The 17985-nt window shown below is 45.0% G+C and overlaps 1 protein-coding gene across 2 annotated transcripts in view; it reads right to left on the bottom strand.

Annotated features, from left to right (window-relative positions):
• Positions 1–14531: 14531 nt before the first annotated feature.
• Positions 14532–17985, bottom strand: part of Irak3 (interleukin 1 receptor associated kinase 3) — a 58651-nt gene continuing 55197 nt past the window's right edge. For both annotated transcript variants that reach the window (XM_028869610.2, XM_037196737.1), the window contains exon 12: positions 14532–15995. In XM_028869610.2, coding sequence (XP_028725443.1) covers positions 15519–15995 — 477 coding nt within the window. In that variant the 3' untranslated portion in view covers positions 14532–15518. The remainder of the gene's footprint in view (positions 15996–17985) is intronic.

Raw genomic sequence — 17985 nt, 5'->3', positions numbered from 1 at the left:
CTTCCCCCAACTGATGACTCAGACGCAGGCACTAAAATCTAAGAGGTTTTCTGAAAGTGATGAGAACCTCCCTAAATAAAAATCCCTGTGCAAAGCGCTCTCACACAAGACAACCTTTATTTAATAGCATCATTTCCATGACACACTCTGGAGGAACTGGATAAACATCAGATAGTCCATTGCGAGGGAAGCTCCTGAGAAGGTGTGATGCCTGTCCTCATCGTCCTCAAGCCCTGGGAAACACTCGTCCTCATTCATTCTGTCATGCATCCCTCAAGTAGTTACTCCTCTTGTTCTCATCTTACATATTTAATCGCTGGCTGGGGTTTCTGTTCCTAAAAAGCTGGCTATGAGAAGCTCAGGGTTGTGCCTTTCCAAGAATGATGTCACAAAGAACTGTAGTTTTCCTTAAAAAGCAGAATCTTGGTGCCATGGCTACTTTGGAAACCAGGCAAGAATATTGCATCTGCAGCAATAACCAAAATATTTAAGGATTACGCCTGTGCTGCGGTAAAGTGGCTATTAATTGTTATTAAAATCAATTCCTCACTGTTCCGCTCCCCTTATTAGGATCTCTGAGGTATTAAACGGAGCTATGTGAGTGGTCCCAACACAGCGTGACTTTTGCCGCTGGGATTAAGTAAGAGGCCGTGCTGAAGATAACAGTTTGAAATAACAGGTCTCTGAGATCATCTACAAACATGTCTGAGATAAACTAATCACATATTAACTTATCTAAGGAAAGTCACCTAAAAATAAGGAGGAACATTTCCAATGCGGCCAGTGATCTGAATTCTTAAATGCTCGAAACTAAAATGCCACATTGGGTTTCATCTTGTCTTCTCCACAAGCCTGAGGATTGGCGTTATCCATAAAATCAGACAGCGCTGACGATCAGACAAGCGCTTCCAGGCTTGTACGACATGGCAGAACTTCAGTTTCCATTAAATAAACAACAAATGACTTTAAATTTTTAAACGCGTGGCTGAATGTTTCATGCGGTGGATGCACCAAGAGCCAGCGCCCTCTTCCTAAACCGTCGACAGGGCGCCCCCTAGTGGAATTCTGACGAAGCGATTCTCCAAGTCAATCCATCCGCAGCTTGCCCCGCGCTTGCCCTGGGCTCTGGGGACAAGGATACCATGGAATAGAGAGGCTCCCAGTGTTTGCAAAGCATTGGTAGGAAGTTTGCCAGAGATGCGGCGGCGGAGATGGGCTGAATGGAAGGAAATGACTTGACGAGGGGCTAAGGCAGAGGGAGTGGCTGGACAGCAGAGCCTAAAGGCAAGTAAGTGTCTTCTGACATGGCCCGCAGTTTCATTCGGTGAGAGACCCACAGGCGTGGAGAAGGCGCAGGAAGCAGACAAGGAACGGGCTGGCCCCCGCCTGTGGGCCCTTTGGTTTGGCTTTTAGCCCATAGAACAAGGCCCTTCAAAATGTGAACTTTAGATATTAGTGAGTTCGCACACACAGGTACTGCACAACATCTCATCCAGATTGCCCGTGAGCGTGACTTCCTTACATACCGGGACCTTACAAAACAGGCTTTCTGAACTCTGCAGATTGTTAGCATAAGTGAATAGGCACATATAAGTGGCAATGATAATTAAATAATAAGAGGCCATACGTTTGAGAAGGCATGGGGCACAAGGAGATTTGGAAGGAGGAAAGGGCTGGGGGAAATGATGTAAATACAATACTTTGATGAAAGTCTTAAAAAAATGAATAAAATAATTCTTAAAAAAAAGATTTATTTATTATTTATACAGTATTCTGCCTGTATGCGTCCCTGCAGGCCAGAAGAGGACACCAGATCTCATTACAAGTGGTTGGGAGCCACCATATAGTTGCTGGGAATTGAACTCAGGACCTCTGGAAGAGCGGTCCATGCTCTTAACTACTGAGCCATCTCTCCAGCCCCAATAGAATAATTCTTAAAAACAACAACAAAAAACCCAGACTTTTTTAGCTATTAGGAAGGCTATGATGACAGAACCCTGGACAGGGAAGCTAGCTAAACCTAAGCCAGCCCGTCTGTATTTTTAGTACGCGTAAATCGCCAGAGGCTGAATTGCCCACATCCATTTAATGGGCGCTATCTGAGTGGCTGAAGCCACTCCCTGACTCCATGGGGCAGAAGCGCTGTACTGGAGGAGTCATCTGAAAACAGGGTGGTTAGAGTCACAGGAGAGAAGGAAATCCGCAAAGGAAGACAGAGAGGAGAGCTCAGGGAGGACAGAGCCAGAGGCGAATGCCTGGAGAGTGTGAGTCTCTGCGGGATGGCGGAGGGAGAAGGGAGGAAGCAGAGGGTGGGGCTGGGAGGGCAGCCAGTTCAGGAAGGAGACTGAGCGGATCCCCCAGAATCCATTTAAGAAAAAGCTGGGGTTGGGGTGATGGCTCAGTGGGACCAGTGTTAGTTTTGAAAGCATGGGGACCCAAGTTCAGATCTCCAGCACCCATATAGGAGCTGGGTGTGGTGGCATGGAGCTGTACCCTAGCTGGGTGGGAGATGAATGGTACGGGAGCAGAGGGGTTGGTAGCCTCTCCCCAGACCTCTAACGGTCAGTATATGGGAGAGTGTAACTTTACCCTGGACGGACTTTAAAGAGAAGCTAAGTAAATGTCCCTGGGTGAGGCCCCATTTTGCTATTATCGTGGCCGGAGTGCAGGCTCATAATAAAGACTGTGTTTGCATGAACATTCTACGAGAAGAATGGAAATGTCCAGGTCACCAATGGATGATAAAGCCGGAGAGAAGAGAAGGAATGCACGGAACAGAAGAGCAAATATGTAAACAGAGTGTGTTTGTGGTGGGCTCACTGTGTTCCTTCCATCCACGCGGATTCTCCTCCATTCTCTCCCGGACTCTCTTCTAATCAGTGCACCATGTATGGCTGGCAGAGTGTTCGTGGTGGGTTCGCTGTGGTTGTGGCCGGTTGACTAGGCAAGGTATATCCAGTACCACTAAAGCACAACCTGATCCCCCACACTGAACCAGGCATAATGGTTATCATGTCACGGGAAAGTGCTGTAGCAAATTAGGCCTAATTTCTTGAATACTTGTTTGGGGGTCATTATCTTCCACATCTTATAATAATCTCCCCCAGAGAACAACAACAAAAAAGCCTTGTCTGCAGTTCTATGGCTAGAAATACCAGCAATTAATAAATGTAAGGAGCTACAGCCGTGGACCATCACTATGGAAATTAATAATATGCTAAGTAGAGAGACAAAACCAGCTTTCTTACATGGAAAGCTACATAGTGAAATATGTTCAGATGCTTTTGAATATGGTTCTGAGTGCCTCATCAGATCCCTTCAAATAATACCATCAGAATTAATTTTACACTGTTCTAGTAATGACATTCATTTAAAGTGGAAGTGATACATGTGAATGATATAGAATATCGAAAGTACAGATAAGCAAAAAAGAGAACATCACTAAACCTGCTTTCTTTTAGACACTTATATTTTCATCTAGTCTTTTTTCTAATGTTATGTATCCATGTATTTTCTTTTTTTGCAAAAGTAGATGTCAATTTTACACAAAGTAGTCTCCATTTTAACATTTAACAATGAGGGGTAAGCAATCTCGTACAGTAAGTATATTAATGGCTATATTTAACTCTAACATATTTAACAAATTTTTTGTTGCTAAAAGGTGCAAGTTCTTTTAAACTATTTACTATTATAAACAATGCAGCCATGATTATCTTTCAAGCCATTATTATACTTTCCTAATGATTTCCATGGAATCAATTCACAGAAATGTCAGTAGTATGTTTAGATGTGTGCATGCTTTTAATCCTTTGGGGGAAAACACACATCGGTAGATAAAAATGGGCTGAAAACCAGTCTGCTTGGATAATTATTGGGTATTTCCAACTTGGCAAGCATGAAGTTAGGAGATGCTGGCTGGGGAAATGGTGCCATGGGTGAAGAGCATGGCAGGGGCATGAGGACTTGAACTCTCCACCCCTGCACAAACGCCGGGCACAAAAGCACACATCTGTTACTCCAGTGCTGGGGATGGGGACAGGTGGATCTGAAGAGCTCACTGCCCAACAAGCCTCGCCAAAATGGCAAGCTCTAGGCTCATGAGAGGCCCTATTTCAAAAGCAAGGAAGGCCTCTTGAGGACAACCTCTGGCCTCTTACACACTTTGGCACAGGGAAGTGTACTTTGTGCACATACACGTGCACACACTTACACAAAAAGGAAGAAGAGGAGGAGGAGGAGCAGGAGGGAGAGATTGACTAGCCACTCAGCCCCTTTCCATCTCTTGTCATTAAAGAAGTTTGAACAATAAAGTGGAACCATACTGGACTCTGGAGTTGAAGTTGTGAAATCTACGTATAATAATTGTGAACAAGAGATAGCCATAGGACATCCATGAACAGATAAATGAGAACAATAGGGCTTAAATATAAATATAATGCAGTCACAAAGTGTTTAGTGACCTTTCCTTGGATTAGTTTTGGCTAATGGGACATTGGTTGACCACAACTGTATAGGAAAGGAATCACAACAGCCAGGCTGAAGGTGATCCTACATCCCATCCTGGCAAAGGCAATCTTAACTAGGCAACCTCAGACATCACCTTCTCCTTGGGCAAGTTGTTTCTCCCATACACAGAAAGTCTCAAGCATCCTTCACTGAGAAATCTCAACCATCAAGTCCAGACCTTCTTGGTTTCTGCATTGTCCAGCTCTGCAAAGTCCACTTGGAACTGACCTTGCCTTTCCTTAAATCATTAGGTCAGCATGGGATGTTTCGTGAAGGCCCCATGTTCACACCACCCGGGGATACAAAGGCATGCAAAGCGTTGCCTTGAAACAACTCATGATTCCGCGCCAGACTGAGCAGTTCTGGCCTGCATGGTACATGGTAGCCACGGCAATAAGCTAGAGGCGATGTGTGGGCTTCTCCGCATCAAAGCTGATGAGGTTCCCCCTGTGGCCTAGCGCCTAAACTGTCCAGAGTACAGGTCAGTTCTGAGCCCATTACTTGGCATTATTGTAAGGAGAGTCCTCCAGCTGGCTACTGGTGAGAGATTGATTACTTTGGACCATCCAAAGTAGGGTGGGAACAATGATTTGTCCTCACCAAAATCAATGTCCAAGACCGTGGATGGTGGGTTTATAGTATCACATAAAACAAAGATCTGACAGAGAACTCATTTTACAATAAAGCGAGGCAACTGGGGGAATTACCCAGAGAACTCCATGCGTCTACCGGTGCTGGTTTTCCATGAAGCCAATTAGCCATCTCTGTGCATCTTTGAAATGACCTGTGGAGAGCTCGGTTATGCTATAGCTAAGAGTCAACACAGGCATTAGAGAGAACAGGCTTTAAGTCAAAGACCACTACACCGAGCTATTTCTCCCACAGTCAAAATACACAGATGTGACAATCGAAGGGTGAATTGGGAACGGTGTTCTCCTTACCTTTAAGTACACTTACTTGATAGGATTTTTTTTTTTTCATTTCTTCCTCAACTCTTCAACTGTGACGTCTGCTAATTTAAGGTCTCAAGTGAGAGATGAGTCTACACAAATTGATACTTTCACAAACTGTTGTTGTGGACTGAGCTGAGATGAAAAGAGGTTACTGCACGGGTCTGTGTATTGAAACCAGTTACCAAGCCCAGATGTCAGATTGGTGAACACAATGAAGCCTGAGGAAGCTGGAGTTTGGAATCTGTAGGGGATTTGGAGCACCAACTATAGCTCCATATACAGTCATGCGCATTGCGGTGGTTTGAATCAGAATGGCCCCCATGGGCTCATAGATTTGCATACTGGGTCTCCAGTTGGTTGAAACTCTTTGGGAAGGATTAGGAGGCGTGGCTTCTTGGAGAAAGTATGTCATGGGGTGGGGGTGAGGGGGTGGGGGTGAGGGGTAGGGGTGAGGGGGTGGGGTGAGGGGGTGAGGCTAGAGGTTTCAAAACCCATGAACCGCTCCTGGTGTGCTCTCTGCCTCCTAGTTGTTGTCAGATGTGAGCTCTCAGCTCTTCCTGCTACCATGCATTCAATCTACCGTCATGGACTCTACACCTCCGACACCGTAAGCCCAATTGAATTCTTATAAATTGCTTCCGTCATGGTGTTTGATCCCAGCAACAGGAAAGTAAGACACAAACTGTGCTGGCCGGTTTTGTGTGTCAGCTTGACACAGCTGGAGTCATCAGAGGAAGGAGCCTCAGCTGAGGGAATGCCTCCATGAGAGCCAGCCGTAAGGCATTTTCTCAATTAATATTCAACAGGGGAGGGCCCAGCCCATGGTGGGTGGTGCCATCCCTGGGCTGGTGGTCCTGGGTTCTATAAGCAAGTAGGCTGAGCAAGTCAAGGGAAGCAAGTCAGTAAGCAGCATCCCTCCATGGCCTCTGCATCAGCTCCTGCCTCCAGGTTCCTGTCCTGCTTGAGTTCCTGTCCTGCTTGAGTTCCTGTCCTTGACTTCCTTCAGTGACAAACAGAAATGTGCAGTGTAAGCCAAATAAACCCTTTCCTCCCCAGCTTGCTTTTGGTCATGGTGTTTTGTGACAGTAATAGAAACCCTAACTAAGACAAAATTAATTTTAAAAACTAGTAGCTAAGGTGTAGACCTTCTGGGAGGAGAGCTCAGCAGGAGTATAAGATGAAACAACTCTGAAGGTTCCTCTTGTGTGGGCTGGACAGTGATGCCTGGCAAGCACCTCCAGCCGTGCCTGTGAGGAAGTTTCTAGAGCTGAATGAGGACACTGAGACACCCCCAGCCTCCCCCACTCCCATGCCAATACAGATGACCATCAAGTTGAGCACTGGATAGAACAGAGGATAGAACAGAAGTAAAGAAGAGGAGCAAGTCGTTGTCTCTCCTCAGGGGACAACCAGCCATCTCTCCTTCCTTCAGGCAGAGCATTTCTACTTCCTGAACCTTCAGACCCCTTCTCAGACCCCAGACTGAATTACTCCACTGGCTTTCCTGCTTCTCACTTTACAGATGGCAAATGATGGGGCTTCTTGGCTTTCCTATTCATGGAAGCCTATTCCTGAAAGTCTCCTCTTATTTATCTACAGATTGTCCAGTGGTTCTGCTCCTCCGGGGAATGCTGACTAAGACGACATTGATTTGCCAGCTGAGGACAGAAAGGAGTAGAGATGGATGATGAAAGGAACAACCTGGAAACGTCAGTTTCAGCCTGTGACAACATACAGATGTTCTACGGCAGCCAGGCACACATATTTCCTTTTGATTTTCCTTGTACTCATTTGCATCAATTAATCTGCAACTTCTTTTTCCTCTTCCTCTTCCATATATAAGAAACATAGCGGGCGATGATCTTCATTCTTGGGAAATTTAAGGAGGATGTAACTAAAAATGAAAGAAAAATGAATGCCATCTAGAGATGGAAATTATGACCTAATTTATGTCTCTTTTATTTGTTGTATGTATGTGTGTGGTATGTGTGCATGTATATGTGTCCCCACACATGGGTGTACGTACATGATTGCACATACATATGGAGATACATGGAGTATCTATCTCCCTTGATGCTTTAAGTGTCTCCCTTAATGAGCTAACACAGTTCTGTTGCTGAGCCCAGATGTCCCTGATTTGATTTGCTAATGCAGCTTGCCAGCTTGCCCAGGATTCTCCTGTCTTTGCCTCCCAGTAGGATGACAGGGAAGCCAGCATGCCAGCCTGGTGTTTGGAGCATTTTTATGCATTCTGGGATCAGAACTCCAGTCTTCAGGCTAGCAAAGGGTCTACCTCCTGAACGGTCACTCTGGCCCCATGTGACTTTTTATAAGAGAATGGCGGCCTCTTCCTCATTCAAGGTGTGTGTTGGCTTCATATTGTTACCATTCCTGGAATTTTGAATAGATGGCAGATGAGCAAGAATGAACGCTTGATAGTTGAAGGGTGGGTTTGTCTGTTGACCCGTGTTCTTTGTCAACTTCGCTACAGCTGGAATTTACCAAACCCCAAGCTTTTGGGTGTACCTGTGAGGGATTTTCTTGACCGGGTCATTCCAGGTGGGAAGAGCCACCCACCCTAAATCTGGATAGCTTAAGGTGGGAAGCCCCCCTCCCCTTAAATCTAGTCCCATACAAAGGACGTGGAAGAAGGAAGCACTTCATCCTTGCTCACTTGCCCTCACTCTTACTGGCCAGTTCATCCATCACTCACCCCATTAGCGTCTACTTCCGGATTCCAGCCTATACGCATATCCGTGAATCCGTGGCTTGATTCCTATGATCTAGAACCTGTGGGGAGTGTGGTGGCTAAAGAAACTCCATTTTATGCTAGGCGTCCATCTTGGTACCCGCCAGCCATTTGTCTCTGACTCCAGGCCTGGAAGACAAGTTCCCAGTAACCTGACTCAGTGACCTCCACCCAGACGTGTACAGCTGTGACCATCTACTTGTTACGATATGACTAATTGCTCTTTTGATGCGGACACCCAAGTATTATTTTGGGTCACCTTGACCACTTTTGGCAGGACAGAACAGTTTTTGCTTGCTTGCATAGATGTTGACGGTCTTCTTGTGGTTTTTGCCCTTAAAAACCCCTTCCCCATACCCCTCCTTCACAACATGCCCGAGAAATGGCTTTAAGGCTGTCATCCTGCTAGCGTGACATCAATCAATACATCCTTTAATTATAATTGAATCAGTCGATGGCCTCGTCCCAGGGTCAGGGCATGACACCACCACTCCAATCCTTCCTGTGTTACTATTTTCTTTTCCAGTTTAGGAAAGAATTCTATTTCCTCCATGAACCTCTCAGCCAACTTCTCTTTCAGAAAGCGGAGGGGAAGGAGATGCTTTCTCTCGTTCTGCTTCAAATGAGCCCTAACGGTGACAGTAGCAGCATAAAAAATGGGTCAACTCGGGCTGTCTCTCGACCATTGCCAGTAGTCTACTGTGGAGGAATCCGTGGCGGATATGTAAAATTAAATTAAATTATAAAATGAAATAAACGGGTCAACTCGTGCTTCCTCCTCAGAAGAAATATTTGGAAGCATCCGCAGCCGCAGAAGCAGCAGAAGCAGCAGGTTCTCAACAACACAGCAGTCCCCAGCTCTGAGTTCTACATTTTTCCTTTCATGCCTAAAAGTGAAAATGGTTCCTGGAGTCCTTAATCCCCAGGCAAATTCAGATTTCCTGTTAGAAATACCAAGTAGACATTCTATTTCCTTCAAAGGCCAACCACTAATACAGACAAATGCAAACCTCAACTCAGGCAAAGGAAAATTTAGAAGAGGAGGGAGAGGAAAGGCATGCTGGGTCCTCAATGAGACCTTTTAACCATGAAACAATGGATGATGATATTTAGTTCATTCAAATGATTATGGATACCCGAATGATCACGTTAGGATGTGAGGCAAGGAGAAAGATGGGGTAGTGCCAGCGAGGTCTTCTAAAATACAGTGATTGCTTTTTATTAGGGAAATGCATTTTAATAGCCAATATAGACTATGAGTAAACACATAAATTATTCTCCTGTCTTCAAAGTGCTAGACAAACACATAATGGAAATGTCAGCGATTACTCTGCCTCCTGTCTCAGCCTTGGCACCGTCAGCTGAGGAAATTAATATAAACAGGCACGTTGGCTTCATACTCATTCCCCGTTGCGGTGTTACATTTTTCTGAAGGGTATGTAAAATAGAAACCGTAAAAGGTCAGAGATTAATATTTACTCTAGGCTGACGTTAGTGCCGCCGCTCTTTTTAAAAGTCTTAAGTCAAACTCATAAAGGAGAAATATGACATGATTCGGTGTCCAATAGCCTGGCAGTCCCACTATAATTAGCTGTCCACTTTCAGAATGACGTGAAATTATCATCAGTAGCGGGATAACCAGAGACTATTGATTCCCTGCTTCAGCATGCTATTTGGAACTGGTTCCACTTACATGGCATTTATGAATTGCGTTCCCCTAGTTCCTCTCTAGAGGACATCTTTACCTTGATGGTGCAGTTGGTATCATGGGTATTTCCCTTCCAAATTATGCTCTTACAAAGGTACAGTGTTACAAAGCAGCACTGGTACCGTTAATTTGGTATTGAAACAGCATAATTTTAAAACAAATGAAAAAATTTAATTAAAAAAGTGTTATTTGCAGTTGTGTTATACTCTTTAAAACTAGAAGCCACTTATCTGTTAGCTAGGAAGCGTTCTGATCATATTCACACACTGTGTAACTTATGTCCACAAACTTATGTCCTCCAGACAGGACTCCTTAGCACTGGTTATTTTCCTCTGGAGCTGAGCTTGCCTTTTCCCTTCATAATTAATGTCCCACCGTGGCTCCATCATCGGCACTGTTCACAACCCCTCACCGCCTGCAGCCCAGAAGCACGGTACGACCTCACAGCTTTTCCACACTGTTGTAAGCTTTATTTCCGATTGCTAACTTCAGCCCCAGAGTCTACCAAATCCAGCGAGTTCAAAATTTTCTGTCAGCTGAGAATGGATAGTGGAGAACAAGTCTGAGGAATGAATACTCTATGTTGGAAAATGTTACCTCCCCAAAGATCTTTTCACTTGGCTGTGAGAAACCCTTTGGAGTGTGGGTCTGCAAGCATAACTCTTAATGATGTCTCTAAATGGTTCTGTTAAAGTCAACTACCGCGTAGGCACAAAAATCCCCAGTGTGCCCTGTTATCTGCTGCCCACTCTCCCAAATTTCAAGTTGCTGGGTTTTGCCTCTTGGATGGCTTTCACACATCCTTTCTGAACTCATTCAGGAGACAACTGATGAATCTTTCAGTAGCTCTATTGCTAGGAGAGTCAAAAGCAGCTTGACATAGTCAATTTTTTTTTGTCTTTTTGGTTTTTCGAGACAGGGTTTCTCTGTGTAGCTTTTTCTCTTTTTGCCCTCAAGAAATACAAATCAGGCGGGGCAGTGGTGGCGCATGCTTTTAATCCCAGCACTCAGCACTCGGGAAGCAGAGGCAGGCAGCTCTCTGTGAGTTCGAGGCCAGCCTGGGCTACAGAGCAAGATCTGGGAAAGGCGTAAAGCTACACAGAGAAACCCTGTCTCGAAAAACCAAAAAAAAAAAAAAAAAGTTTTATTCATTTTTGAAAATTTCACACAATGTGTTTTGATCGTATTGACCCCTTGCTCCAACTCCTCTCAGATCCACCCTCATTTTCCACCCAACTTCCTCCCCCTCCAGCACCCCTTTCTCAATCTGCAAAGTCCAATTTGTGATGTCCAGATCCTTGTGGGTGTGGACTGCCCTGGGGCTTGGTTGACCTATAAGAGGCCACATATCCTTAAAGAAAATAGACTCTCCCTCTCCTGGAAACTGTCTATTAGCAATATTTCTTCAGTTAGGGATGGGACTTCATGCCGCCGCCACCACCAGCTCCATGCTAGGATTGTTGTCTGGCTTGAGCTTGCACTCACACGTCTTGTGCACGCAGTCACAACTGCTGTGTGTGAGCTCATGTGTGCAACTGCCTTGTCGTGTGCAGAAACCACGGTTTCCTTGTACCCCGTCATTCCCCGCCTCTCCATCACCTCTTCTACAATGATCCCTGAGCCTCAGGGTGGAGAAGGGGGTAAGGTTCTGATACAAATGTCCCATTTAGGACTGAGCACGCTGCAACCTCCTGCTCTCTGCCGGTTGACCAGTTGTAGATCTCTGTGTTGCCTGCTGCCTACTGCCAGCTGAAGCTTCTTTCTCTGGGTCGGGTTGAGAGATGCACTAATCTGTGGGCAAGTCCTCTGGAGTCATTTTAGCAACAGAGTCACTTCTTAATGGTCTATTGTGGGTTGTGTCAGGTTCACACAGTTGCAGGCTTCTTGTGTCTGTTCGGCTCGTCTGCCTTCATATTACTTCTCTGAGGGAAGCCCCATCAGTCTCAGACTGGTTTGTAATAGACAAGCCACGTGCTGAAGACTTCTGATGCTTTTAGTGGGCAAGTGGGTAGCAACGGGGATTGAACACAGGGACCTACACATGCTGGGCAGATGCTCTGCCACTGAGCTATATCCCCAGCTTTCTTTTTCCTCTGTAGCCTGGGCTGTCCTTGAGCGTTGTGGTCCTGCTGCTCAGTCTCCTGAATGGCTCTGACTTGTGACACCAGGTCCAGTGGTGCTTTTACGTGTGTGTTTGTGTGTATTATATATATGTAATTATATATATATATGTAATTATATATGTATGTATATATATGTAATTATATATGTGTATATATATGCATATATATATATATGTATATATATATATATATATATATATATATGCTTGAACTGAGGATGTAGCTCAGTGGTCAGAGAGCTTGCCTAGCATGTGCAGGCTCAGGGTTCAATCTTCGCTACTTCAGCGGGTGGAATGCTAAACCAGGACAAGGCATAAGGGCTAAAGTTCCTAGTCTCCATGCACATGCAGCTTAGAAGCCCGTTGGGAAGACAGCTGTGGGTCCTCTGGGCAGCCAGGTGTGTTCACACCAGCCTGGGAGCGAGGATGCCTCCTCCAGCTTCTTTCCCGAGGCTTGGCAATTAGACTGAAGTTCCTTGTGTGTCTTAACCACACCTCCCTCCTTTTCAGAGGACGGGAGCTCCACGCATTTTATCTTCTCTGTTCACCTGCCCTGCTTCTGATTTCTGATGACTTCCTTCTCGAACCTCGACTCCAAAGTGACTCTGATGAACCCAACCATAGTGACCGTCCCAAGGCGGAAAGAAAAGCATGGCCTAGTCCTCTGAAGGACAGACTCTGTACATCCTCCGGAAATGGCTTCTTCAGTGTTTCTGTCCCTTGCCATGAAGCAGTCATTATGCACACTTTGCTAATTTACTAGGCAATATTTACTACGGTTGGATTTTTGATGATGTGGATCTGTAGATACAGCTGAATTAAACTTAATTTGGAAGGACACAGCAGCTTTGTAGAGGCTATCATGCTCAATCCTGAACAGGTACTGTGGTGGAGTAACGGCTTCCAAAGAAGTCTATGCCCCAAAGGCCAGAAGCCTGAGATGATCTAACATCCCATGAGAACTGGGGGTTTGAGGGGGTGATAATTTAAGGACCCTGTGAAAAAGAAATTTTCATCAGCATTTAAATGGTCCCAATGCAATCACTAGGCTCTTTATAGGGAGAAGCAGGGGGTCCTGGGTAAGAGAAAGCCCTTGGGAAAGAGGTAGGGAGAAGACAGAGAGGGAAGAGGAGGAGAGGGAAGAGTCTGCGGCCTGAAAATGTACCCTGGTGACTGATGGTGGAGGAAGGGACCACAAACTGAGCAGTGCATGGGTGTAGGTGGCTTCCAATTGGAAGAGACAAGGCAAAGATTCTTCCCTGGAGCCTCCCTGAGGAACATATAAGCCTTCTAACCTCAGGAGTCCTGAAATAATGTGCTCAGCCGCTAGCTTGGGGCTCCTTTGTAACAGCAACAACTGGGAATAAATGTGAGGTGTAGTGGGTAGCTGTTCCAGCTTGGACCTGGAAGTGCTACCCCCAGTGAGGTTTCCGGTAACTGTCACACCTACCTATGGCCTACCCCTGAGGCGGGGCCGAGAGGGGAGCCCTTAAGACGGGAGATCTGGATGTGCCGGCTCTCTTGGTTCCTGGTTGATCCTGGATGTTGGATGGTAGACCAAGCAGAGTTCTCCAGAGAACCCAGCTGGACTGCACCTCACCTCTCCTGGATCCTGTAACCAACCCCTTAACTAGCTGTAAGTTACCCCCTAAAATAAACCTCCTTTTTAACTACATGGAGTTGCCTTAATAAATTCCACCAGTAGTGAGGATCCCACAAGTAAGACAGGGTGACACAGCCACTTTACCGTCATTCAAAGAGAGGAGCAACTGCTGAGGAGATATTTATGTAGCGAGTCCTTCTGGCTGGGAGGTTAGAGAAGCTTCTTGCGAGGGGGGCAGGAGAAGAGGAAGGGGTGATTTGTGGAGCCCACACCTGAGCCAGGATCAAAGGAGGCTTCCGGGAGCAACAGGAAGAAAGGTTACCCTGGAAGGCACAGAACAGGACCAAAGAAGAGGCGATCCAGGCTCTTGTGATCAGTTCTTTTCCCAGGACCCAAAATAACTTGATTAAAATTTTACACATTCTGCTGAGGATGTAGTAGGTCTCGGGGTTAGTAAAACAACAACAAAATACTATAACTTTTAAATGCAATTTTTATAACAATTGGATTAATGTGGGAAACTCTTCTACGAATTTAAATACAGAGCTGCAGGCTTATGATCAGAATCCGTTCCCTACACAGAACATGCCCGAGCAAGAGTGACCTCAACTCCCTTCCAGATAGGTGGGTTAACCAGCGATGAACAAAACAGTGGTAACTGCCAATCACGGTAAAAACACAATTCTTTGAAAAGGCATCCATTAATATTTACAAATTGGACATTGCCTACAACATGTCCAGCATTTCCTATGACCAAGGGAAGCCAATGGAATCCAATGGACTGACCCTGGTAGAAAGATGGACACTGAGTGTATAAGTTTTGTTGTTGTTATTTTCTGCAGTGATCAGAGGACCAAGGGATGCCACAAAGTCACACCATGCAACAGACCTCATGGAAGAGATTTATTGGAGGCAGGGGCAGGGTAGTGGGGACAATACAAAAGGCCTCCTCTGAGTGAGGATGGAAAAGAAGGAGGTAGGTGATGAAGGTTAGGGCTTTATGAAGGATATGGCTCATGTGCACAGAGAGAACATGGGACCCTAGGTGACAGTAGAAATGTGTTGTTGCATTTGGGGTTGGTAATGACATGGCTGGGAGCACTGAGTTGCTGAAGGTGGTGTGAGGGATGTACTTGGTTCTGGAATGTGGGTGGTTCCCGGTTTACCAACACGGAGGACTCACTGGGATCCTGCCACTCTTTGCTAGGATTTGATTGTCGGAACCCAGGATCCTGAATAACTCCAAATGGCTCTAATTTAGCTTGGGTTTGACTGAGAAGCAGTCACCCTGTTATGGAATCATCTTTTTGTACGCTGTGAAGATGTGTCTTTGCCAAGGCTCCTTCTGATTGGTTTAATAAAAAAAAAAAAAAAGCTGACTGGCCGGTAGCTAGGCAGTTGGTATAAGCAGGACAAAGGATGCTGGGAAGAAAAAGGGTTGAGTCTCAGGAATCTTGAGCAGATGCAGAGAGAAGCAAGATGAATGTGCTGTGTTGAAAGAAGGTATAGTCATGTGATAGAGAGCACATAAGAAATATAGGTTAATTTAAAATGTAAGAGTTAGCTAGTAACAAGCCTGAGCTATCGACCAATCATTTATAATTAATATTAAGTTTCTGTGTGATTATTTGGGAGTGGCTGGTATGACAGAAAAGTCCACCTACATCACCCTGATAACACATTTCTTTAAGTCATTCTGTTTGGAGGATTGGAAAGAAAGGGACAGAACTGCCCGGCTGTTTATCTGCACAACTCAAATTTGCCATCAGTGATTCTCTTGGCCTTACTCCAGGAGCTCAGATCCTTTCATGGTGACATTCTTCACTCAGGTGCCTTCAGTGACATTTACTTTTTTTTCTCTTTATCTTTTGGCGAATTCACTGCTTTTTGGACTGTTCATACTCACTGCAGAAGAGTCCAGAGGGGCACCTCTTCTCCATTGTCTTGCTCCCACAAGACTGGCCTGGCACTTCCCAAGAGGAGCCCAAAGTGATCTCAGTAGGCCTTAAGTCCTGGGATGCTGTTGCAAGTTCTGATGGACAACATTCTTCACAAGAAGAACTGGGCACACTGCAAGCAGCTTCACTTCTCTTGCCTCCTGGGTGTCTGTCCAAGCCCAGAAAGGTGACCTCAGACTGGCTGCACTCAAAAGGGATTTTCTGAGTCACTCTATCTGTCCTCAAAGCTTTGTCTTGAGGCGTTGGGTGGTTGTTCTGGTTTTCATCATCTTCTACTGGAATACTCGGAACATTATCCATGAACAGAGGAGACGGGCATCTGAAGGACTTCAGGGACGTGGGAGGGTCTTCTGCAAAATACAAGCTAGGCTGCGTGCTCTCTAGAGCGTTCAGGACCTGATTAGCAAGGAAAGAAACATGGAGAGAAGCTTGAGTGACATTCCTTTTTACATTTGCCTCTCTACCTAGTAATGAATAGCCTCTCATTTCCATAACTAGGAAATTAAATAAGTAAAACAAAAAAAATAATAAAGTAAGTGCCAACCTAGAATTTTGAATTAGAAAAGATATTAGATATCAGAGAAGGCCCTTTATTTCAAGGGCGACATCAAGCAACTTGAAGGAAGGTATAAAAGAAACTATAGACTATTAAGAAACCTGACCTAAGGCATGAACTGGCCATCATCTTACTCTGAGCTGTCAGATGAGTCTTGGTGCGTTTTCAACCACAGAAAGTAGAGGATTCTCATGGAGTATATATCAAGGGCACTGGGACCTCTAGTTCTCAAATGCCAGGATCAAAAAGGGGAGCTTTCTAAAAATATAGCTCTCTTGTCCGCAACCAAGAGCATGTCATCAATGGGGACCCAAGGTATTTAAATAGCTTCACACAAGATTTGGATATGCAGCCAGATTTGAAAACCACTGACTTAATATATCCATTCTCATTCTCCCTCTCTAAAAATACAGATAGCTCGAACACTTATGAAGTGTTTTTTTTTAATATATTTCATCTTCATAAATGGCATTATCCTGGTTTTTATAGGTAAAGCTGAGGATCAAGAGAAAACCCATACAACTATCTAAAAAGACGAAGCTTTGGTGCTGTTCCTTCAACCTCCTGGATCTTTGTCCTATAACACCACTGATGGATCCTTGCTGGGACAGGATTCTATGCTGAGAGTCACATCAGGCCTCCTCTATGTTTCCCTGGATCCCAGGCCAGGGTTCTTACACTATGATTAGACCAAGTCCTCGTTCAGATCTCCCACAGCTCTCCAGTAGACTCGGCATAAAACCCACCTCCAAGGATAGGGAAGCTTCTGTAGTGTTAACCACACCAGCTCTCCTTCACCTCCCCTCATCTCCATGATGCGGGACTGCCCAAAGTCTTACAGCTAAGGGTGATGTCCTCTGAGTCAGGCGTGCAGATGGCCTCTTCTGAGGATGTCCCTCCATCCGTACTGATGCCTACACCTTACCCATTCTCCAGATCACAGCTAAGCGGTGACCTTCAGCAAGGACCTCCTGGTTGGCATAGGCTGGGACCTCACTTTAATCTGACTCTGCCCTTCCCAGTCATCCTAGGATTCTGACTCTCACCACACCTGTCTACAGGGTCGAAGTACCGTGTCTATTGATCGGACTTCTGTGCACAGCAAGCTTGAGGACAGTCACCAAGTCTTGACTGCTGTGCATCCCCCAAAATACACATCCGAAATGGCCATTGAGTTAGTATTGGCCTACAAATGAATGGATTATAGCTATGACAAATGAGTGCATTTTAAAACAATGGAAACCAATGTGTGCTTTTTAATGGGTCGGACAGCATAATGAGTGTTGAATAAAATTTCCCCTTCAAACTACGTTTCATTAGATTTAATTTTTTTTAAATGTATTATTGGTGATGGTGGTGGGCGTATGTTGAGGAGAGTATGTGAAGGTAGGAGACACCTTGTTCTTTCTGTGAGTTCCAGGGATCAAACTCAGGTCGCCAGGCTTGCAGGGCAGACACATTTTTTACCTACTAAGTTACTTTGCTGGTCACATATTTTATATGTGTGTGTATGTATATATATATACATATATATATATATATATATGTATATATATATATATATATATATATATATTGGTTTTTTGAGACAGAGTTTCTCTGTGTAACATTTCTGGTTGTCGTGGAATCTGCTTTGTAGATGATGCTGGCCTCGAACTCACTGAGATCCACCTGCCTCTGCCTCCTGAGTGCTGGGATTAAAGGCATCAATATTTTTTTTTTTAGAATAATCTGGTTCTACCTAGTAATGCCTTCCACAGGGGTAGTAGCAGTAGTGTAAGGTGTTCATTTTAAGCTAGAAAGTTTATCTATTAGGCTAGAATTCTCCGT

Source organism: Peromyscus leucopus, chromosome 18 (genome assembly GCF_004664715.2).
Source record: "Peromyscus leucopus breed LL Stock chromosome 18, UCI_PerLeu_2.1, whole genome shotgun sequence".
Classification (NCBI taxonomy): domain Eukaryota; kingdom Metazoa; phylum Chordata; class Mammalia; order Rodentia; family Cricetidae; genus Peromyscus; species Peromyscus leucopus.
This window is presented reverse-complemented; position numbering and strand designations above follow the sequence as displayed.